Source organism: Equus quagga, chromosome 5 (assembly GCF_021613505.1).
Source record: "Equus quagga isolate Etosha38 chromosome 5, UCLA_HA_Equagga_1.0, whole genome shotgun sequence".
Classification (NCBI taxonomy): domain Eukaryota; kingdom Metazoa; phylum Chordata; class Mammalia; order Perissodactyla; family Equidae; genus Equus; species Equus quagga.
The window spans coordinates 28,683,100-28,706,320 of NC_060271.1; the positions used below are offsets into that span (position 1 = coordinate 28,683,100).

The 23,221-nt window shown below is 54.6% G+C and overlaps 2 protein-coding genes across 3 annotated transcripts; one reads left to right on the top strand and one right to left on the bottom strand.

Annotated features, from left to right (window-relative positions):
• Window positions 1-5,351: 5,351 nt before the first annotated feature.
• TENT5B (terminal nucleotidyltransferase 5B) lies at window positions 5,352-12,487 on the top strand. The gene is made up of 2 exons (XM_046662681.1): window positions 5,352-5,809; window positions 10,575-12,487. Exons 1-2 carry the CDS (start codon window positions 5,549-5,551, stop codon window positions 11,592-11,594), a joined length of 1,281 nt encoding a protein of 426 aa, XP_046518637.1. The 5' UTR covers window positions 5,352-5,548; the 3' UTR covers window positions 11,595-12,487.
• A 3,406-nt stretch (window positions 12,488-15,893) lies between these two features.
• On the bottom strand, window positions 15,894-22,078 carry TRNP1 (TMF1 regulated nuclear protein 1). 2 transcript variants are annotated; one of them, XM_046660051.1, is made up of 2 exons: window positions 21,063-22,078; window positions 15,894-16,666 (listed from the first exon to the last, which is right to left on the bottom strand). In XM_046660051.1, the coding sequence occupies exon 1, from the start codon at window positions 21,893-21,895 to the stop codon at window positions 21,221-21,223; it is 675 nt and encodes a 224-aa protein (XP_046516007.1). In that variant the 5' UTR covers window positions 21,896-22,078; the 3' UTR covers window positions 15,894-16,666; window positions 21,063-21,220. The 2 variants fall into 2 exon arrangements, with proteins under 2 accessions (XP_046516007.1, XP_046516006.1); XM_046660050.1 differs by having other exon boundaries at window positions 15,894-16,676.
• Window positions 22,079-23,221: the final 1,143 nt, after the last annotated feature.

Consider the following 23,221-nt stretch of genomic DNA (forward strand, 5'->3'; position numbering starts at 1 on the left):
GTCAGTAGCCATGTTGTGGTGGCAGCTCACACAGAAGAGCTAGAAGGACTTACAACTAGAATATACAACTATGTACTGGGGCTTTAGGGAGGAAAAAAAAGGAAGATTGGCAACAGATGTTAGCTCAGGGTGAATCTTTCCTAGCAAAAAAAAAAAAGAAAGAAAAGGAAAAATGAAATACTAATACATGCTACAATATAGATGAACCTTGAAAACATTATACTAAGTAAAAGAAGCCAGGCACAAAAGACCACATATTGTATGATTCTGTTTTTATGAAACGTCCAGAATAGGCCAATCTATATAGAGACAGAAAGTAGATTAGCAGTGGCCTAGGGCTGTGAGCTGAGGGGTTGGGGTAAAATGCGGAGTGACTGCTGAAGGGTACAGGGTTTCTTTTGGGGGTGATGAAAATGTTCTAAAAGTGGTTATGCTGCTGGTTGAACAACTCTGTGAGTGTACGAAACATCATCGAATTGTACACTTTATATGGGAGAAGTGTATGTTATGTAAATTATATCTCAATGAGGCTATTACCAGAAAAACTGATGATTGGATTTAGCAATGCGAAAGTCACAGGTGACCCTGACAAAAGCCGTTTTGGTCGAGTGGTGGGGACAAATCCTGACTGAAGTGTGTTCAAGAGAGAAGAGGACAAGTGAAGGCAGCAAGTGCAGACCTTTTCAAAGAGTTTTGCTGTGTAGAGAAATGGGGCAGAGGGGAGGGAGATGTGAGGTCAAGAGAGGGTTTTTGGTTTTGTTGTGGGTTTTTCTGAGATGCAAGAAATTATGGGGTGTTTTGTTTTGTTTTGTTTTATGCAGGGGAAGAGTCACCCTAAGCTAACATCTGTTGCCAATCTTCCTCCTTTTTCCTTCTTCCCGCCTGCCCCAAAACCCCAATACATAGTTGTGTTGGGAATTTTCCTAGCTCTTCTCTGTGAGCTGCAGCTGCCGCAGCATGGCTACTGACAGACAAATGATGTGGGTCTGCACCCAGGAACCGAACCTGGGCTGCCAAAATGGAGTCCCCTGCACTTTAACCACTAGGCCATCAGGGCTGGCTCAAGGAATTATGTTTTAATGCTGATTGCAATGGTCCAGTAGAGAGGGGAAAATGACCAGAGTGAGGTCCGTGAGCAGGCCAGAGGCAGGGGCTCTGTTGTATAAGTGGAGGGGTAGCCGCAGAGAGGGGCAAGCAGGGTTCCTCCAAGGTAGCGGGAGGGAGGATCAAAATGAGGCACAGCCCCGGGGAGGTCTGGAGAGTCTGCGGAAATTCTCCTTTGATTGCTTCTATTCTCTCAATGAAGTAGGAAGCAAGGCCATCAGCTGAGAGGGGGTTGGGGGAGGAGCTGTCAGGGATTGAAGAAGGAGGAGAAGGTGAGAAATTGTCTACAGGACCGTGGGAGAGTGTAAGGACTGGGTCCTATGGTAGGAGACAGCGCTAAGGGCCCCCTGGAGGACGGTGGGTGTGACATTGAAGTGAGACCAGTCAGCAGGGCTGTGTCTTTCTCTGGCTTCAGTCAACTGTGTGGGTGCAAGCACAGAGTTGGATTAACCAGGGTGTGGTGTTGCCAGGTGAATGCAATTTAATGAGAGAGGAGCAAGGGGGTTGAGGGTATATGCAAGGAAGTAATTATAATGATAGTCCATGGAATCTAAGCTGGTTAAGGAGGAAAGTCAGGACAGGAGAGAGGTGAGGAACAGTGGGGGAAAAGCGGGGAGGAGCAGTGGGTTGAAGGTCCGCGTGGGTCAGGGAACCATTGGAGTCAGGGTTCTAGCGGGAGTGAGCAGAAAAGACAGAAAGTGATATGAAGAGGATGGGATACTTGATGTTGAAATTAGGAAGGGTAGGAGCACAATTATTGGTAATGACAAGGTCCAGGAAATTACCTTGGCCGTGAGGGGCTAGGAGGGAGTGGGTGATTCTCTATAGGGGAGGATCAGCTGCGTGTAACTGAACAAACCACATCATCTTTGGAGGCAGGGCCCTGGGTAGGGCGTGGGCCTCCGATTCAGCCAGACCTGGGTGTGAAGCCCCTCTCTCCAACTGTAGGGCCCTGCACGAATTACTTAGCTTCTCTGAGTCTCAGTTTCCTCTCTTTCAAAGTGAGAGATCACTCCTGTGCCAAAAGATTATGTTCTGAAAATTGAATAGAAACTGTGTGGAAAGTGCCTAGTGTGGTTCCCGGCACAGGGTGCTCAATGATGTGGGTTGATCCCAGAATGCTCTTATCTGGAGTCCCAGGGCTGAGGAGGGGCTGATGTAGGGACCAAGACTCACCCCAGGGCCACTTCTCCCTTCCCACCACCTCAAATCATAGAAGGTATGAACGGAAGGGCCTAACTCCCATTTTACAGAATAGGAAACTCAAGTCCAGATGGGGATAGTGACTTACCCATGACTCTGCAACTCAGTTATCACAGAGGATAAGCTCCCTTTTTAACATCAACTGGAGTCAAAATTAAGATGGGAAACTTATACAGGGCAGGAAAGGTTTATATATAACATTTGACAGCCAGGCAGACTCTTCAGGATGCACCCCAGCCATTGTTCCCCTCCATTCACTGGGACAATTAAAAGTTGGTGTTGGTGAAAATGAAAAATCCTGCTGGGTACACCCCTGCTCTCTCTCCTCTTCGTACATCCCCAAGTCACCTCCACCCCCATTACAGTGACGTTCAGGTCCTATGATTGGGCAAACATTGGACCCATTATCTTTGGGAGTAGAGGGTGATTCACAGCACGTGAATTCACTGATTGCTCTTCCTGGCCCAGACAGAAGGAAGGAGAGAGGAAAAGAGGTGTCTAAGTTTCCTTCCTTAAAGAACTTAATTCAAGTGGGGAGGGGTGGAGCACAGCACCAGGCCGCACCCACGAGGCCTGCCCCTGCGGAGTTCCAGCCCGAGCCAGTCTTCCTGGGGTGAATCCCTCCTGCTTTCTGGACCCCGGTTTCCCCATCTTAAAGTGGGAAGAGAGTGAACAAAATGATCGTCAAAGGCCCTCCCAGCTCGGGCCTGCAGGGGTCTAGAAATGTGTGGCCTGGCACCTTCTTTGCTGCCCTGGCTGTCCAGGGAAAAGCACGGGGAGATAGGGCAGAAGTGGATCCAGCAGATGCAATGGAAATATCACCTCCTTAGGGAGGCCTTCCATGATCACACTATCTAATGATGTACATTGATCTCTGTAGTTCTCTCTTTTTCACACTCGAATGCACATGGAGTTGTTCTCTCTCCCATTATCCTGTTTTATTTTCTTCTTAGCACTATCTGAAATGTCTTATTTATTTGTTTACTCAACTATTGTCTTTCTATGGTAGAATGTGAGTTCTAGAAGATCAGGGACTTCACCTGTAATATCTCAGGGTTTAGCCCAGCACTTGGTACACAGCAGGCGCTTAGTGTTGATGTGTTGGTTGATGAATGAATGAATGGATGGATCTTATGGGTGGTACCAGGTAACTCTGATCTGTGCCAACTCTTCCAAGAGGAGCAGTTGAAAAACAGAGCTCTGGAGTCAGCAGACCTGGATTCAAGTCCCACACTGCCCATTAGTGGTTGTATGACCTTAGGCATGTCACTTGACCACCCTTGGTTTCTTCATTGTAAATTGAGGATAATGATCCCACATCTTGAGGTGTATTTTTAGGAATTAGAGGTCACGTATGTAAAGTGTTCTGGTACATAGTAGGTATCCAGGTAATGTTAGTTTCCTTTCTTTTCCTTCCCTGCTGGGATGTGGAGGTGGTAGGTCAAGGGTTTGGAGACTCTGAACCCAGCCAAAGAAGGTTTCTTATCTATTTCCTGTCTTTAAAGAGAAGGTAAAACAAAACAGCAAGCAAGTGCACTGAGGACAGTGCAAGGGACTTGCCCAAAGTCACACAGCCAAGCAGTGGAGTAAGCAGCAGGTCCCCTCCCTGGAAGCCCCTGATCCCAGACAAGATGGAAGGAGGGGACAAGGGCAGGATCTTGCTTGGGCTGGCCTCCAGAAAGAGGAAGCAGCTGCTCTAGTCTGGGAGTCAGGCTCCTGGGTTCTAGTCCGAGGTCTGTCAGAGGTAAGCTGGTGACCTAGGAATGTAATTTACCATTTCTAGGTCTTGGTTTCTCTTTCCATACATTGGGCATATAACTCCTTGCCCAGCTATCTTACAGAATGGGAGCGTTAGGAAAATGATATTTAATTTACGAGAGAATATTCACAGTGATGAATCACACAGACTCAATTTATAAAATTTTGCTACAAGCACATATTTAAAATCAGAAAAAAAGATTGAAAGTAACAATAAGCCTCATCCCTCTAGACTCTGTAAAGCAGGAGAGAAAAACATGTAAACACATTCTTTCAATAGAACATGTTTTGACAAATATGAATAATCAAATCGAATTTTTAAAAATATTTATTGACCTTCTCTGGGGCAGATGAGGAAACTGGCTCAGAGAGTTTTAGCGACTTGTCTAAGGGCACACAGGACCTGAGAAAGCTGGGAAGAGGCTTTCAGGTAAGACTTTCGCCGGTCACCCGGGAAGCTGCTTCCAGAAGGGGCTGCAGAATGGCCCGAGACACTGGGTCAGGAATACCAACCCCCCAGTTCCAGCTTCCCTCCAGCCTCCAGCCTCCAGCCCGGTAAAGGCCCTGGGTCTGTGCAGGTGTAATGGAAAGAGCATGCGCCTACAGATTCAATAGCCCAGATTCAGCCCCAAGGCCTGGACTCATTTGCTGTACGACCTTGAGGGAGTCACCCCTCCTCTCTGAGCCGTTTTCCCCTCCCCTAAACTGGAACATTAATGTTAGCCAGGCTGCGGTTAGCAAGGGCCAATCGAGAAAGTGCATTTAAAAGTGTCTACCTCGGTAGACAGTTTGTCACCTTTTCTCGACCCTGGAAGATTGCGCAGAGTAGGGGGGGGACGCTCTGTGGAGCTGAACAAGCGGCGCGATCTCTCTGAGTTTCTGAAAATAGAAGATAATCAGGACCAGGCCAGGTGATTTTTAAATTCCTTCCAGAGCCAAAAATCAAACTCTGGAAGTTCTTAGTTCGATTGCACTACAAACTCCACAGGTCACTTCCCTCTCGCTCGCCCCTGGAGGGCGCAGTCCCCTTAATTCCAGGCCCTGCCTCCGTCCAGGCCAATCACTGTGAGCAGAAGTTCTTTAAGGACCAAAGGAGGGAATTCAGACGGAGGGCAGGGCAGGGGCGTGCCTTCCAGCCAATCGGAATCTCCCTGGCGACCAATAACTCACGTGCAAAGCTCTGCTGGCCAATGGCAGGGGCGTCGAGAGGCGGGGAGTTCCCGTTGTGTGACAGCTGCCCGGACCAATGGGCATGTCGCCCGCGGCCTATAAGAGTCGGCTGGGCCCGGGGCGACAGGCTTTAGGGTCGGTTGGTCGTTGCCGCCGGAGGTGTTCCCTGGGTTCGCCTCGCCGTCGCTGCCGTCCGGTACCTGCGCCCCCGCCTTGGCCCCGGCCCCGGCCCCGGCCCAGCCGCTCTCCCTGCACTGCTCCCCTTCACCACCCCCACGGTTTCTGCCGTCGGGGCCCAGGGGCCGGGCTAACGATGCCGACGGAGAGCGGAGCTGAGAACGCGGACCGGGCGGCTGCGCAGGTGGGGACAGCTGCGGCCTCGGCGGTGGCCACGGCCGCCCCGGCAGGCGGCGGCCCCGACCCGGAGGCCTCCTCGGCCTCCCTCGGACGGCACCTGAATAGGCTGGGCTGGCCACAGGTGAAGCGGCTGGATGCGCTCCTGAGCGAGCCGATTCCCATTCACGGGCGCGGCAACTTCCCCACGCTGAGCGTCCAGCCCCGGCAGATCGTGCAGGTGAGAGGGTGCTGGGCGGGGATCGGGGGCCTCTGTTCTGAGGCTCTAGTGGCTGAGAAGCGCCCGGAGTCTGTTCAGCTGGACAGCTAGGGAAATGAGGCTCAGAGAGGGATAGGGACTGTAACGAAGTCGCACAGTATTGATGGTAGACCATACCCCTTCTCCCTGCACCTCATAATCTCTCCCGACTTGACTTTCCCGTCCCCGCCCTTGGGGAGACCTGATTCCCCTTGACCGTGCACACAGGTCCTGGCTGGGAGAGGGGAGGAAAATGGGGAGGGATCCAGTAGCAGGGGGGAGAACAGCCCCACCTGTAAGGAGAAAAGATGCCAGGCAGCCCTGGGTGGGTTGGTGTTCATGCTAGAGTCCAAAATAGTTCTTTTCAGCCCCAAATCATCATCCCTGGGCCTCGCCCCGGACCCCTTCCCTCTCTCGAGGTTCTAGGGGCAGACTCTGTCTTTTGTTCCCACAGCCCTAGGCTCAAGAGCCGCCTGGCTGGGCGAAAAAGCCGAGAAATCCCAGCAAGGATTCCCCCACTCTCAGCCCCTGAGGGTTGTGGCAGGCAGAGGTTAACTAAGCACCAGGACAGACCTGATGCCCATACGCCAAAAAGCAACATCAGGTGTCCAGTTTAGGTGTTTCTCCCCATCTCCAAGATTGGAAACAAAGGCTGGCCCACGTCTCAGGCCCCAAGCCTGAGGAGCAGGAGAAGAGAATTCTGGCAACCCCTCTCCTCTTCCTTAGACTCCCACTTCCCTTTACCTGACCCTCAGCAACCCTAAAATTGCTCTTCCACCTGTATATCCCAGGCACTGTCATGCTCTGAAATACTAGAGATTATTGGTAATTATTGTACCCATTTTATAGCTGGGGAAGCTGAGGCCCCAAGAGCTGCCTCGCTGAGGGCAGTGAGCTGCCTAAGATTACCTAAAAAGGTAAAAATCAAACCCAGAGGATCTTGGGTCTTCCCAGGAGCCAGCTGCTGCAAGCCCAAGGTTTTCCCACCCCTTCCCCAGTTCCCCAGACTCAACTTCTAGGCCTTAGGGGAGTCTTCTGATAGAAGAAACCAGAAAAATCCAGCCACAATTCCCACATATTTCCGCCAGCAGATGGACTTTCTTTCTGGGGAGGTAGCCATACAAGCTAGGTGAAGCCGGCTGTTCCCCTGCCTCCTGCTGCCTTAGCTTCCACAGAGGGGGAGGGGTGCTTGCTGGGGGATTACCTCGCCCTCCCTCCCAAGGAATGGGAGGAAGTGGGGGCAGATTCCCCAGGGCTGACTCACCCGCAGCCCCAGTGGTGCTCACTGAGGCATTCCTCGGCTGCTGGCTGCTGGTTGTCATGGGGTAATTAGGAAACCAGTTGATGCTTTTCTCTCCAGGGCAGTCAGGTCAACCTTGGGGACTCAACTGCTGTACCTCCAGGACTGCTGTCTCAGGCATGGGAGGAGGAGGAGGTGGAGCCTAGTGTGGCAGTTCCCCTCTGTAGGGACAAGGGGTGCCCCAGAGGGGAAGTCCCTGACAGGGCCAGGGACCTTTACTGGTGCTTGCTCTGTGACAAGCCCCGTTCAGGACACCAGGGGCATAGACGTCACTTGGACTCAGCCTCCCTGCCTTGCAGGTGCTCCCAGCCAGGTGAGGGAGGTTGCAGGTCAATAGGAGCTGACTCTACAATGCAGCTAATAGTACAACATCCTCCTAGACCAGGCTCGGAGCTGTGACAGAACAGGGAGCTGTCGGCTGTGGTGCGGAGGGGCAGCGGAGGCTTCAGATCTGGGCTGGGAGGTAGGACATCTGGCTTCAGGGCCTGGACTGTTGTCAGTTCCCCTTGCCGGGCCCAGTGTCCTCGTCTGTTCAATGGGGATGGGTTGAAGTGCTCTCCAACACACTTTCTGGTTCCAGAATCCAAAGGCACAGCTCCCTTCACCTGGTCTGCACGGTGGCCTCCACAGGGAAGAAAGTCAATAACCTGGCAGGAATCTGCAGCTGGCAGCTTCACAAACTGTTGGATATGTGTGTGTGTGTGCGGGGGTCGGGGGCTGCTGCTGTGTGTGTGTGTGTGTGTGTGTGTGTGTGTGTGCGGGGGGCGGGGGCTGCTGTGTGTGTGTGTGTGTTTAGGATGCTGGTTGTTGACTTTGGGCTGCTCACTAGTGCTGAGTTGTTCCACAGTTCAAGAATTGCAGTCTTTCTCCCTCTCTACCCTCACAAGACTTCGCCTACAGCAACACTCTGAACAGCTAGAGATGCGGTTCTTTCTTGTACCTGGGCTAGAGGGACCCACTCTCCTGTAGGAGGCCCCCCTGCCCATAGTTCTGGAAGGCCTGATTCTAATTAAACTGAAATGCTTATTAGCTCTGTGAACTTGGATAAATCCTTTGCCCTCTCTGGGCCCAGAGGATTGAATTAGACAATCTGATCTCTCCAGTTGCAGCCAGAGGGCCTGCATTAGGCAGCTCTGGATTCAAGTTTTGTAAGCCTGCTGGCTGACAGCACCTACGATCTCCCTGCTGGTTTCAGCAGTGGCCTGGGAACAGAGTGGTTCTGAGGAGGGCCTTGGCACAGGAGAAAGGAGGGTGTAGCCACAATCCCCTCTGTTGCTGGAAAGTCTGATTCGGGAGGCTCCACACTGCCCTGCAGTCCTTGGGTGTGGCGGTATCTGGGGACCGCCTGCCAAGCTGGCTGTATTCACACCTGGGAAAGAGACAACAGCCTCTGGCTGGCTGACGCAGCCGGCCCCACAACCTGACGCAGGTGGTTTAACAAGGGTACTGCTACCGACTCACCAGGCCAGATGCCATGCCCTGGGGTGGGCATTAGCCTGGGAGCAGGAGCTGGCACTGAGTAAGGCTCAGTCAGCAGTAATGGGCCTTGGGGAGGGGGCTAGACTGCTCTGCGGGTCTGGCAGGGTCCTTGAGACAAAGCCCACTTCTCTCCTTGGCCTGCATAGGCACAGCTGCCAGCTGCCAGGGTGTGGGTTAGAAATCCCACAGGCTGGACGGCAGCAACAGGCCCCTTACTCCAGCCTCCCCTGTCTGTCTGACCAAGGCATCCCCAGCACTCACCTTCCTGCTCCCCAACTACTCTGGCTCTTGGCTTCAGTGACTGGAGGGTTACCCTCACTTTGAAATTTTGAAAGGGAAGGAGGATTGGAATCCCGGCTTCGGGCCTCTGCTTCTTCTGAACCCTGGGACAGCAGTGCGGTAGAAAGAGGATAGACTTTGGAGTCAGCCACATCAGGATTTGAAGGCACCTCTATGTGATCTTGGACAGGTGACTTCACTCCTGTGAGCCTCAGTTTCCCCATCTGTAACTTGGGATCATAAAGATCTATCCCCCATAGATTCTGGTGAGAAGGTCCACTGCCTGGCACCCAATAGTTGCCTAATGAATATCCCCCTCCCCTGTTGCCCCCCCACGTTCCTGAGGGCCAATAGTTTACCCCCCCCCCCATAGCCATGATAATACCTTCTCCTAGTCAGGGTTCTCCTCCCGGAAGCCTTCCTGGAGGAGCCGCCCGCCTCGGATTGCCCCACTACAGCTTGCCTCCTCAGCACTTCGGTGCATTCTTTGCAGTAATTCCCTGCGAGGCGAGGAGGGCAGCCCGGCCTGGTGCTGACTTTGCAGCAAGGTGGGGCTGCGGAATCACTCAAGGAATGCCGCCTGGTCACTTTCGGGGTTGGTGTGTGCAGTTCTCTGTGTTGCTGAGAAAACTGAATGTCAGGGCGCAGCTCCTCTCTTCTCCCCACCTGGTCCTAGGTCCAGGGAGACACCTCTGGCTAGAGAAAAGGGTTCAAGATGACTTGTGGGTTCCCATCATGCTCATGTGCTGGCGGATGGGGCCTGTACACCTCTGCCCACGTGGCCTGGGAGGCTTCCTGAGGTCTTGACCCATCTCCTCTCCCAAAAGCAGAAACAGTTTGGGTTTTAACTTCCAGTCCTGCCATTTCTGAATGGCTTCCCCTCTGAGCCTTAGGTGTTTCACCATGGTAAGCCTCAGTTTCTTCATCTGTAAAATGAGTATAATATTTGCCTCACTGGGTCCTTGTAAAGATGAATTAAGATGAGTGTGTCATAATCAAAAGAGCACGCACGGACTTGAAAATCCAACTGACCTGAACTCTAGTCTCCACCTGGCTGCTCTCTGACCTTGGATGTGTTTCTTAACCTCTCTGTGCCTCATGTCTCTCATCTGTAAATTGGGATAATAATACTCAGCGATAGGCTTGTTGTTGAGGGTTAATGCAGTAAAGTAATGTGAACTGCCAGTTACATTCCTGAGACATTTGAGCAGCTAGGATCATGCCTGGCATGAAACTACATATTTTACTTGCAGTTTTGGACAGGTAATAGAACACAGCAGTTAAGACATGGTTTCTGCATTCCCAGCTGTGTGATCTTGGGCCCCTCTGTGCTTTCATTTCGCCATCTGTAAAATGGGAATGATAGTACCTATCTCATAGAGTTATTGTGAGAATTATGTGAGTTTATATCCTAATATATAAAATGCTTAGATCAGGACTTGGCATTTAGTAAATTCTATGTGTCTATTTGCTATCACTATTGCTGGTCTCTCTGAGTCATTCCTCCAACTGGGCCACTCCCCAGTTTAGGAAATCAAGGCTTAGAGAGTTAAATGAGTTTCCAAAAGTACGACAGCTGGTAAGTGGTTAACAGGAGTTGATGTTACTGTGATTGTTACATAGAAGCCCACAGTGGACACTGGGGGCCCAGGCTCCTGACTCCTCTCCCTCCTGTTGTCCCCTCCATAGGTTGTCCGCAGCCGCCTGGAGGAACAGGGACTGCGTGTGCATGGTGTGCGACTGCACGGCTCAGCTGCCAGCCATGTGTTGCATCCGGAGAGTGGCCTGGGCTACAAGGACCTGGACCTGGTGTTCCGCGTGGACCTGCGCAGCGAGGCATCCTTCCAGCTGACCAAGGAGGTGGTGCTGGCCTGCCTGCTGGACTTCCTGCCAGCCGGCGTGAGCCGGGCCAAGATCACACCACTGACACTCAAGGAGGCGTATGTGCAAAAGCTGGTGAAGGTGTGCACGGACACGGACCGCTGGAGCCTCATCTCGTTGTCCAATAAGAGTGGCAAGAACGTGGAGCTCAAGTTTGTGGACTCAGTCAGGCGCCAGTTCGAGTTCAGTGTAGACTCCTTCCAGATCATCCTGGACTCCTTGCTGCTCTTTGGCCAGTGCTCATCCACACCCATGTCTGAGGCCTTCCACCCAACCGTGACAGGTGAGAGCCTGTACGGGGACTTCGCGGAGGCCCTGGCCCACCTGCGGCACCGTGTCATCGCCACACGCAGCCCTGAGGAGATCCGCGGTGGTGGCCTCCTCAAGTACTGCCACCTCCTGGTGCGGGGCTTCCGGCCGCAGCCCTGCACTGACGTGCGTGCCCTGCAACGTTACATGTGCTCTCGCTTCTTCATCGACTTCCCAGACCTGGTGGAGCAGCAGCGCACACTGGAGCGCTACCTGGAGGCCCACTTTAGCGGGGCCGACTCAGCTCGTCGCTATGCCTGCCTGGTGACACTGCACCGGGTGGTCAACGAGAGCACCGTGTGTCTCATGAGCCACGAGCGCCGTCAGACCCTGGACCTCATCGCCATGCTGGCACTCCAGGCGTTGGCCGAGCAGGGCCCAGCTGCTGCAGCTGCTCTGGCCTGGCGCCCTCCAGGCACCGAAGGGGTTGTGCCTGCCACTGTCAATTACTACGTGACCCCTGTGCAGCCTCTGCTGGCCCGGGCCCACTCCTATCCCACCTGGCTGCCATGTAACTGACTCAGACCCTGGCCAGAAGGGATGGGGCCTCCCCGGATGGAGTGGGGCCTTCAGGAGTGGGTGGAAGACATGACCAGAGACAGGCATCCTGTGCCAGGTGGCCCAGCACTGCTGCAGGGTTGAGCCCTCAACTGAACAGACCAGACTCCCCTAAGTGAGGCCCTTGTGGGCATAAGGCCAAGCTGGAGTTCTTGCAGACGGACCCTTCGGTTATTGCACCACACTTTTGGACCAGCATGATTGTATGGTGCAAGGGCTGTTTGTCTTGAGGGTCAATTGCCTTTAGGAGATAAAGCATGTTTGGGGTGGTAGCCTCAATGCCCATCATCTTGGGTTGATTTCTGTGGCCTAGAAAGGGTCTTCTTGGCTAGGGCCAGCCTGCAGTGATCCCAGCAGACTCCGAGAGCCTGCAGCCCACACAATGGCTAAAATGTGGTATGTTATGGGAACTACTCACTTTGGGTCGGGCTGGGCCAGTAACAGGGCCTGGTGGTCCAACCTGGTTAATCACTGGGAGGAGGGAATCTGAGGCATGAGGCAGATACCTGGCTTTGGAGAGGGGTAGGTTTAGCCCAGGCCCATAATACCCCTGTCCCAAGCTGTCAAGGTGTGCAGTGAAGGGCAAAGTGGCCTGGGGTGGGACACAGCTCATGCCCCTTCTGGGGTGTTGCTCCCTTCCCCTGTGTTGTAAGGACCTCCCTTGCCTGGGAGCTTGTTCTTTGGGGGGTGCTGGGTTCAAAGTGGCCACAGTCAAGTGCTCCCACCCCACTAGCCTGGTTACAAAGTCCTCACTTGGGGGAGGGGAGCCATGCCCCGCCTCGTTTCCCATCCTTCTGGATTTGTTACTATTTTGCACTCTTAACACCTACCAATAAAGATCGTCTACACTGAGACTAGCACCATGCTTTCTCCTGGGAGAAGAAACTTCCATGGCTGTGGGGGCTGTGGCTGCCTCTGCCAGCCTGAGTCTGGCTTAGATTGTGGAAGGGGGGTTAGTGTCTGAGTCCTGCGCTGGGGCTGGGGTAATGCCCCGCCTTCCCTCAACACCAGCCCCAGCTCAACAGCTGTGCTAGGAGCTCATGTCTACACGTGTGACTTGCACCTGCACATTGCCTCAGCAAGTCTCTTGCTAAAGAGTAAATATTTCAATGTTTCCTGCCTAGAGTCCTAATGCCCCTGGACCTGGCCTCACATTCTGGTGAGGTCTGCTGGACCCCAGCTCTGCCCACCCCACCCCATCCCTTCCCAGGAAGCAGGTGGAGAACAAGCGGCGTGAATCCAGACTGGAGATCCCTCCAGTAGTGGCAGCTGAGACTGGGGGACTTCTAGGGTCCGCCAGAGCCCAGGTTTGGCCTCCCTGGCTGGGAGAGGCTCCTTCAATCCTCTGCCCCCTCTCCTACCCCCAAGTGCTGACGGGCACACACCAGCTTGCTGTAAGCAGCTCCCCCAGAGGGGCAGGGTCTCCTCTTTCCAAACCCAGCTGGGGCCACACCAGGCTGTCTGGGAGTGAATGTCAGCTGTAAGCCCTCAGGGAGCTGTTCCCTCCGGGCATCAGCCAGTCACAGGCCTGGACGCTGCCCACTGTTTACCCAGCCTCTTTGATCCAGGAATTGCAAAGCTCTTAACATATGCAGCTTCATTAGTGGCCTCTGAAGTGTTGGCTTTGATGGTTCTAGCCAGGGTGGAAAAAACAAGGCCTCAGAGGAAGCCCCAAGTCACCTGGGTGAGTCCAGCCACCTTGCCTGCTCACTGGGTCCTTGCTGGGCTCAAAATGGCTGGAAGGGCAAGTGGAAAGGCATTCTTTGCTTGGTGACTGAAAATAGTCCCCCATCCCCACCCTGGCCATGCCCACCCGACTAGGGTCCTAGGAGGAACTCAGTTTGTCCCAGCTGCTGATTCGGGCATGAAGGAGATGCTCACAGTGTAAGCACACAGGCTTGGGGTGGGGAGCGGGTTCACCTGGATGTGCTTGTTTCAGAGGATGAGAAAGCCAGAAACTCATGGTATGTGTGTGCATACACTGCATTCAGCCTTCCGTGTGCCAGCTATCCCTTTAGGGGTTGGGAACACATCAGCAAACAAAAGACCAAGATGCCCATCCTCGTGAAGATTATGTCCTAATGGGTCAGACAGAAAATTATATTGTCTTAGAAGGTCAGCAATACTTAAAAATATATGAACAGGCTAAGAGATTGGAAGTGCTGGGATTTGCAACTTTAAGAAGAAATCAGGGTGGACCTCATTGAAAGGGTAATTTTGATTAAACAAAGACAAAGGCAGTGGGAAGCAAGCCATGCAGACGTCTGGGGAAAGAGCTTTCTGGGCAGAAGGAACTTGTCTTTTAGCGTACACGTGCTCCTGGCAGGCATGTTTGCGGGAGGGCACGTGCGCCTGAGGGTGTCTGGCCTTGTGCAGGCGCATGTGCTGAGTGTGAGAAGTGGGAGAGTGTGAGACAGGAGCTCCCAAAGACAGCTACCAGTTCTGGAGCGCTTTATTCCAGACCAGGCACTCTGCTAAGGTCCTCCTGATCATTACCTCTCATTTCATCCTCACAACAACTCCCGGAGAGAAGAGCAAGTATTATTTCCATTTTATGGACAAGAAAACTGACGCCAGAGAAGTCAAAGAAGTCAGTTTGACTCCACAGCCATTGCTGTAACCCCTGCACCAGCCCACCTCTACACTCTGATTTCACATGGGTGAGTATGACAGTATGTCTGCTGTACATATATGTGACAGGGCATGTTTGGTATGTGACAGAGTGAAAGAGTGTGTATTACTGTGACATGTGCCATTTTAGGTATGACCATGGCAGAGTGTAGCAGCGTGCCAAGATGTGCATTTTATTGATGTACATCTGACACCAGCCGTGGCTTGTGGTGACTATGTCAGAGGCCTGTGGTGGCAGCAGGTGTGTCTGTGGGTGTGTTTGGGAGTGGTGCAGTGTTTCCGGGTGTGAGAAAAACACTGACTCAGTGGCTGGCATTGTTCTCTCATGGACAATTCCTGCAGCCATCAAAGACGCCAGGACAGGCAGGAATCAAGAAGTGGGAGTCAGAGCCAGAGAGAGGAAGGCTGAGGGAGGAAAGCCCCGGCCCCTCGGCCCCAACCCCACAGTGCTCTCCAAGCAGCAGTCCACCCACCCCTTAGGACCCAGAGTGGGTGGGGGGAGCTCCAGAGGGAGAAGAAACATTGTTGTGAACTTTGGGGAACAGAAGACACCGCCAGACATTTACATGATGTGGTGGCTCCTTCAGTCCCACTCTCTGCCCTTCTCCATGCTCTGTGCCCTGGGGAGGCTGACCTCTATGGACCATGCATCAATGGCTCCCTTGTTCCCTGCCTTCCCTTTGGGTTCAGCCAATGAGAGGCCCTAGCAGAGACTGGAGTGGAGGAAGAGAATGGGGTATTTATTCCCCCTCCTCCCTCCACACCAAGTTGCCATGGTTGGCTATATTTCTCAACCTGTCAAGGGTCCTCTCCACACAGCTGCACTCTCTAGGTCCCTGTGACCTCCCCTCCCCTCCTCCCTTCAGGCCCAGTGGTTGTAAAGGCTTCCCACTATTGCTAGCCCCAGAAAGCTGCACGGTCCCTTGTTAGTCTCTTTTCTTTCTTTCTTTTTTTTTTCCAAGGAAGATTAGCCCTGAGCTAACATCTGCCTCCAATCCTCCTCTTTTTGCTGAGGAACAGTGGCCCTGAACTAACATCAGTGCCCATTCTCCTCTATTTTTTAATATGTGGGATGCCTGCCACATCATGGCTTGATAAGTGGTGCATATGTCTGTGCCCGGGATCTGAACCGGCAAACCGCGGGCCACCAAAGCGGAGCATGTGAATGTAACCGATATGCCACTGCACAGGCCCCCTTGTTAGTTTCTTAAACCCAGCCCCCATCTTTGGAAATAGTCCCCTTTTAAACCTCTTCCCAGTTTGAGTGTTCCCTGTCTCCTGCTGGGATCCTGACTGTAAAACAGGTCCATACAGTCACCAGCACAGTCACACACAATCCTCCATGGATCATCTGCTGCCATGTTATCACAAACATACAGAACTTCTCTCCATGTCACACAGTCACACACGTGCAATCCCATCCCCCAGCTTCCTTATCACATCCTTAATCGGAGAAGACTTCCTGGAGAGGGTCAGCTTTGAGCCAGATGCAGGGAGAGAGCAGTCTGCAAATCAGGCAACAGGCCCAGGTTGCCAAACACAACAAGCAACTGCCAACTTAAAGAGCCATGACAGACACACGAAGGAAAGGCGGCAGGGACATTGCAAAGTAAACCTCAAAACCACATGCATTGGTCTCACATTGAAATTTATTCTTCCTGAATGTGTAAATCAGGGGACTGATTCAGAGTGCATTCATTTGGCATAATTCTACAAGTTCTGGGTTGTGTGTGAGTAAATGTGGCCCCCTTCCCTCTACTATCAGGGTATGTGAATAAATATGCTTCCTTTTTTCATATAAACTTTGCTTAGAATTTTTATGTTGCCGCTACCTCTTCCTGAGAAACGTGTGTCCCCCCAGGAACCAGCAGCTGATCATCTTTGTGAGGCACACTCCCACTCCACAGGCACACTCCACAGGCACACTCCCACATGGAGAGGCGTCGGGAAACTAAGGGATTTCTCAGACCAATGTCTTGCCACACACAGGCCTCCCAGCGCTGTTAGACTGAGAAGGAGTTGCATCCACCAGGGTGGAGACCCCAGCTGCCCTGTGACTTGTTTAAGAATGATGACTACATTTTCAAAAGAAATTCTTTTCACTTTCACATTGGGAATGTTTGTGCCACTCTTAAATCATCTGATGGCATCCCAGGGTCCTGTCATAACCTTTCCAGTTGTACAGCGTCAGCCAAAGTCAAATGTGGCATATATAAAGAAATTCACGGTACAGGCCACTTCCCCAGAATCCAGCCCCTTGCCACTGTAACGTGAAGGGCTCCTGGGAGTGAGGAGGGCTCCGAGGTTGTATCCGGTAGACTGGAGAAGTCTCCCGGCAGCGGGTGCTCAGGGAAGGAGCAGAATCCAGGAGTCCAGATCCACAGAGTGAAGGCTCAGAGGAGCTGGGAGGAGCTGGAAAGAATAATTTCAAGAGCTTTAATTACCTCTTTCCCACAGCCACCCAGTCCCACCCAAACCCTTCAACATCTACCTCCTTAAGAGGCCTATTGTGGAGAGAAGGTGTAGGGCGGTATTACGGAACAGGGCTCCACTGACTCCTGCCCTGGAAGGGGTGTGGGCTCCTGGGGCAAGCAGAGGTTCCCTTGGGCCTTTGTCCTTGGCTGGGATCCCCACTGGTCTGAGCAGCTGGAATGGAATGTTCCTGGGATGAAAAGCCTGCCCCCTCCTCCACCTCTCCCCTTATGGAGTTCCCCAGGGACCGTAGTGGGGAGAAGGGAGACCGTTCCAGGGATTCCTGATATGGCGATGCTCTGGAGAAGCAAAGGCCCACACTACCGTGGACTCTGTCCTGGCAGCCTCTCCTGGGCTAGCTAGATTGGCTCCATCAAACCTTTACAGATCTCCACTATGTGCTAGGCACTTAGTATGACCTGTCGTTTAATACTTAGAAGTTATCTCTTCCCTAACTCCCATACACACACAAACACACAAAAGAAACTGGCTCAGAGAAGGGAAGCCATTTGCCCAAGGTACCCAGCTGAGAAGTTTCAGGCCAGGACTGAATCCCAGGCCTGTTTCATTCCAAGTCAGGGGCACTTTCTGCCCTACCACAGAGCCTGTCACCCTCCTCCTCTGCCATTCCATGCTCTTTGCTCTCCTTGGCACCAAACATTCCAGCCCAGGTGTGCAGGGAGAGGAGGGAGCCTTCCCAGGCAAGTCCAGGCCCTGAGCATCCTTGGCCTGCCCTTGCCTGAAGCCAGTGTGCTGACTCAGCCTCACTCACCCTCTGGAGCCCAGACAACCAGAATGGGGATCCAGCTTCTGGGGGTGTGCCCAGACTTTGTGGGGAGGACCTTCTGCCATCCCTCCAGTGTCTCATCACATCCTTCCCTAGAACCAAGGACCAGGGGTCACTGTGTCCAGACTTAAAGAGCCCAGAAATCCCCCCAAATGGAGCCCTCATTAGCCTGATGAATGAAAAGCCATATAACCTAATGTTTAAGGGATCCTCCACTTAAAGGTTCTATGTACTTGGGCAAGTCACCTGCCCTTCCTGACTCCTAGTTTCCTCAACCATAGAAATGAGGATTTTGCATAGCTGGAAAGGCTGAAACAGATAATGGGTTGAGTGCTTAGCACAATGCCTGGCAGAGGAGGTAGTTAATATATTATTCCTGAACCAAATATTCCCTTCCCCCATCATTCCTGGCCAGGGTGCAGGAAATAGGCCTGAGGATCTCCTTGCTTTCCTAGGTACCTCCTCCCCGCTGGCTGTAAAACAGGCAGCCTCTCCTTCAGCTCTGAGAAGCCTGGGACCCCTGCATGCTTCTGGAGGGATATGGCTGTCAGGGGAAGGGAGCCTCCTAGAGACTGCCCACTGCAGGCTTGGAACGCCCTAGCCTCCACCTGTTGCTTCAGTCTAATCTCTAGGAAGCCACCTTGGTCCCCAGGAGGCGGCGGGACGGGGTGTTGTGATCAATTATCGATATAATACACCCAAAGGGGCGAAATGACTGCGGGCTTTTACTGAGACAGTGACCACCAACAGGGCCACCTCTCTTTCCAGGAAGGTCTTTCCTGATGTACTTTTCCCCTGAGGTCCAGGGCCCGGCCCAACCCCAGGGCTTCCTTTGTGTCCCCTCTCTAAGTGACCTCCACTACTCGCTCTCTCTGCCAGACCCTCAAAGCTCAAGGCCCGGGTAAGGAGCTGTTTGGGGGCGGGGACAAAGCCTGCTCCAGGCCACGCCCCCACACCCCAGGATGCAGCCCCACACTGCCCTCTGGTGGCGCCGCCCAGAGACGCCCTCACTTGGCTGGGGCCAGCCAAAAGAGAGGAGTTTTTCCCGGGGAGGGGCACGTCCCAGATTAGAAGCCTAAAGTGGTCTCCCAGCCTCAGGCACTGGCCTGGAGAAAGGCTCCTGTTCTCTTCATTTCTCTTTGCTGAGATCCCAGATTCACACACTGATGGCCATCAATGTCCTCAGTGCATAAGTCCCTCAAGATCCCCTGTACTCTGTCCAGTCCCCAGGGCTGGGGGCCATCAAGAAAGTGTTCAGGAAGTTATGGGGGGGGGGGGGGGGGGGGGTCAGTCTCCTGACCAGGGGCTATAGTTATTTGTGAAGGCCTAAAAATAGCCCTCCAACAACATCAACTGCCCAGGTCTTAAAAGCAGAGACCCTCTGACTCAGTGCCGTTTCTGGAGGCCCTGCACTGAGTAGATATCAGTTTATTCATTGAGAAAATGGAGCCTCCTAGAAGGGGCTCTGGGTGGGCCAGGCAGAGGTGAGAAGATGACTTTTATTAGTTGGCTGAGGGGTAGTGGGCAGAGCACTGAACCAAGAGCTGGAGTTCAAGTCACTGAGTGCTGTGTGCCCTGGCCAAGGCCCTTGGTGAGAAGCAGTGGGACATATGGAAGTGGAGGGAGGGGACAGAGCTGCCTGTGACACTGGGACCAATCTCCATTTCCTACACACATCGCCACTTTCTCCAGCAAGAGCCATCTCTAATTCTCTACCGCCCCCACCCCCTCCAAATCAGGACAAAGCTGATTACCAATAAATCCCAGAGAAAGGAAAGACAAAATTGTGACAGCACAGAGCACTTTACACCATTAGCTAAAAGCTTTTCTGGACCAAGCGCCGTCTCCCGTGTAATCCAGAAAGCAAACAGTCCTGGCTGCAGCCCAGCGCCGTGGCCTGAGCTCCTCTCTGTGTCACCTCCAGGAAGTCTTTGTCCTCTCTGGGCCTCTAGACCCCAAATGACCCAAGTAGCTTAGTGAAGTACCTCCTCTCTGGGCAGGTCAGAGGATGCCAGGGCCCCTCACTGCTCTCCTGGCCCCCAAGCTCTCTCAGAGCCCCTGAGACCTCCTCTTGAACCTCCCTTCCCCAGCGAAGAATGGGTTCACGAAGGCCTACCTGGGGAGAGGAAGGGCTGGTGGGAGAGGGTCAGGTGAGGGCCCCTGGGGCTCTGCCTTTGAGCAAAGCACCTGACCCTCAGGACTCCAGGATTAAACCAGATTCCCATAACTCTGACGTTCTCATCCTACGCTCTTCTCCCCATCCCCAAGCCCTGACATGAGGAGGGACAGCTCTGTTCAGAGAGGGACTGAGGAAACCAGCGCAAAGAAGGGGCAGAGTTGTTCTAGGTCACACAGCAGACAGGCACACCAGCTCTCTCTAGCCCCTGCCTCTGGGCAAGGAAGAGACACAATGGGAAGGACACATACAGGCCCTGGACCTAGCTCTGCCCCTTGCTGACATGTGACCTTGCCACTCCATAAAGTGAGGCCTTTAAATTAGCTCCCGGCTCCACCAGTAAAAGCAGTGCCTGTTTCGAGGTGCGATTTAAGAGAGTAAAACATTATTCCATGACTTAGAGGGGAAGAAGACAGAGCTCTGCCCTGTGTTAACCTCACTACAGCCCTTCCGGAAGGTGAAGACACCCACTTCACAGACTGACAAGTGAGGCTGCAGTCAACTCAGCTGGTGAGCAGCAAAGCAGCAGCCAGGCCACTCACAGCTGAGTGGGGGCAGGGGCATGGGGGGCCTGAAGGGCATGTGGCCGGAAGAGAGGCTGATCTCATTACAGGTCTGGCCCTTTAAGGCCTCCCTTTCTAGCATCCCACGACATACCTGCCCCCTTGGGGCCTGTTAAAGAATGTCACCTGGCTCCATCCCTGCTGAGCCATCTTAGACACAGGCTGGGAGGGGGGCTCCTAGGAGAGCAGGTGAGGCCTTAGGCAGTTACCAAACACCCCACCCCGATTATCTTAGCCAAGCTACAGGAGGGTATGAGAAAAGATCCATCTCCTAGAAGCGGAAGGACCTAAGTATAAATGTGATGGGAATAAATCCTCAATCTTTCTAGGTCTCCATCTCCCGAAATGAGACACGGGGGCTTAGGAGAGGAAAACTCAGTGGTACATCGCTGTGCCAGCCCCCATCCCAGGCCAGGGCCTCATTATTCTGTCCTCCCCAAGGTGTGGAGCTGGGCGGTGCCGGAACGCAGCAGCCTCAAGGGCAAGATTCTTCTTACAGCCCCAAGGGTCCAGGAGAGGCATGGCAGGTGGAGATGAAGCTAGGGGTGCTGCGTCAATACAGCAGACTCCGACTCGTAAAAGTTCGCCGCCAACCCCACGCTGTGATCCACGCTCAATTTGTCCAACTCTATAACGGGGGCTTGGTGGTACCACCTCACTCCCCAGGTGATCTAGGGGAGGCGGCAGCAGAAAGTGGACCGCTGTATTAGGGACCCAGCAGATTCCAGAAGCCCCAGCGAAGGGAGACCCGGACCCTGCACCACCCCGCCCCGCGGATGCACCAGCCCCTAAGACCGCACCTCAACCTCCTTTACTGGGCCCCCGGCCCCCCGACTGTCTCTTCCTGTGGTCGGTCAGTCCGTCCATCCGCGTCGGTGACATCCAGCTAGTGTCCTCAATCCGTCGGTCAGCACCTTGGCGATGGCCTGTCGGGGTGGTCAGGAGTCCCGGCGCTAGGTCAGCGCTGGGGAGAAGCGGGGCCGCGGGGAGGGCTTCGGCGGAAGGGCGAGTCGGGCTCGGGGCCGTGGCCTCGCCGCAGGCGCCCGGCGCCCCAGGGCACGCAGCCGCCCAGGCCGAGCGCCGAGGCGAGCAGCGCGGGCGGGCGGGCGCGGCGGCCGCGGCGCTGGCCCTTCTTGAGGCGCGACCCGTGCGCCGCCAGGTAGAGCTCGGCCTGCGCCACACCGCCGCCCAGGCGGCCCAGGCTCTCGGCGCGGTGCGCCAGGCGCAGCTCGGCCGCCAGGAAGACGCGGTGCAGCTGCAGCACGCGGCTCTCCAGCTCCGACACCAGGCGCCGGCGGCCCTCCACCTCCAGCAGTCGCCGCCGCGCTTCGGCCAGCTCCAGGGCGCGCCCCGCAGCCCCGGCTGCCGCCGCGCCCGGGCCGCCGGTGCCCCCCGCACCCCCACTAGCGCCCTGGCGCCAGCGCTGCAGCTCCTGCCCTTCGGCAGAGACCGCCGACGCCGGGGCCGCCTCCGGCAGCGGCGAGGCCTGAGCCAGGGTCGGGGGCAAGGTCAGAGTTGGGGGCGGGGGCTGAGGGGACGACAAGGGCTCCCGGGGCGGCGGCGGTGGGGACCCCGGCTCTGCCGTCCCTTCCTGGGCCCCCGGGCCGCAGGCGCTGATGCGGCAGCCCGGCATCCCCCGCCCCCCGGCGGTCTGCAGCGGTCAGTCCGCGGGTCTCGCCGGCTACCCCCGCGCGGGGCACGATGGAGGATGGACGCCGCGCACCGGAGAGAGATGCGACCGCAGCCCCTACGCCAGCGCGGTGCCTTCCGCCGGTGCGTCTTATAGAACACGAGGCCGAGCGATGGACAGCACAGCCTATCAGAAACTGGTATGCTGGAACCCGCCTCCCCTGCCCCGCCCGTTCAGGACTCGCCCAAACCGTTCAGGTCCTTGGTCTTTCGTCCCACTTTGCCCTGCTAGGCCATCAGGTCCTCATCCCCCTTGCTCCAAATTTGGGGTAGGAAGACGACTGCATCTTCTCTGGTCTGATCGCTGAGTCATAAGCTCTGGTAGCTGCTACTTAGAAATCATGGGCTCTCGGTGGAGGAAGATTTTGCCTGAGGCCAAACTATGTGACATTGAGAGTCTGAACTAGAAACTCAGGAGACTTGACTCCTTGCGCGGTGCTCCTTCCCGTACCGCACGCTGCCCCTTGGCCGAATCGGTTCTGCGTAGTCTCCTGGGCCACAAGCCTCGCTAGGACCTCTTCTCCAACCTCCCTGACTCAGTGGAGGGGTTAACCCAGAAGGGCGACTGGCGTCCCGGCGGAGATCTGGCCGCGTTGGTTGCCCGCCAGGCAGGCCCTTCGCTTGCAGAACAAACCACAGCGCTGCCGCTGAGCCTAGCGCGGCTTTCGCAAACGTTGGTGGCCCCCAAAAGGGGCCCCGGACCCGGCGGTGTGCAGTTCTTTCCACGCCCCTGCTCCTGTTTTCTCCTCCCAGTAGGTGTCCCCATACCCTTTGCACAGGGGGGTAAGCAGACCCAGAAGGTGCAGTGGTGCCTTGCCCGAGGTCACATGGCCAGTCGGTTGCTGAATCTGGACCATTGAGTGGGACCAACTCAGCCATTCATGCCCCCTGGGAGCTCAGATACCTGGGTCTCCTCACTGTCACTGACAGGCCCTCCGTAACAGGACTTTAGTCATCCTGGCAAACTGATAGGACTGAGCCCTGCCCATTTTCTTCAAAGCAGAAGTGACGCTGCCATACCCTCCAAACACTGGCCCAGCAGCCATGGCCCTGCCTCAGTTTCCATCCCACGGAAGGTGCCATCAGAGTTGGGAAGTCTCTGTGGTGGGCGGGGGCAGGGGCTGGAGGGTCAGAAACCAGCTCTGAGACCGACTGGGAAGAACTGCAGCAAACCCTGGGCTCAGGGGGACTTGCCAAAGGTGTGGTCAGTGCGACTAGCCTGAAAAGGAGACTGATGGAGGAGCTGCACTCCCTTGATGTGGAGGAGGAG

Excerpts from the sequence above, each read along its gene's own strand:
- TENT5B (XM_046662681.1), top strand. The coding sequence starts at position 5,549 with ATGCCGACGGAGAGCGGAGCTGAGAACGCGGACCGGGCGGCTGCGCAG. Across the intron at positions 5,810-10,574 it reads AGCCCCGGCAGATCGTGCAG|GTTGTCCGCAGCCGCCTGGA; the intron begins GTGAGAGGGTGC and ends TCCCCTCCATAG.
- TRNP1 (XM_046660051.1), bottom strand. The coding sequence starts at position 21,895 with ATGCCGGGCTGCCGCATCAGCGCCTGCGGCCCGGGGGCCCAGGAAGGG.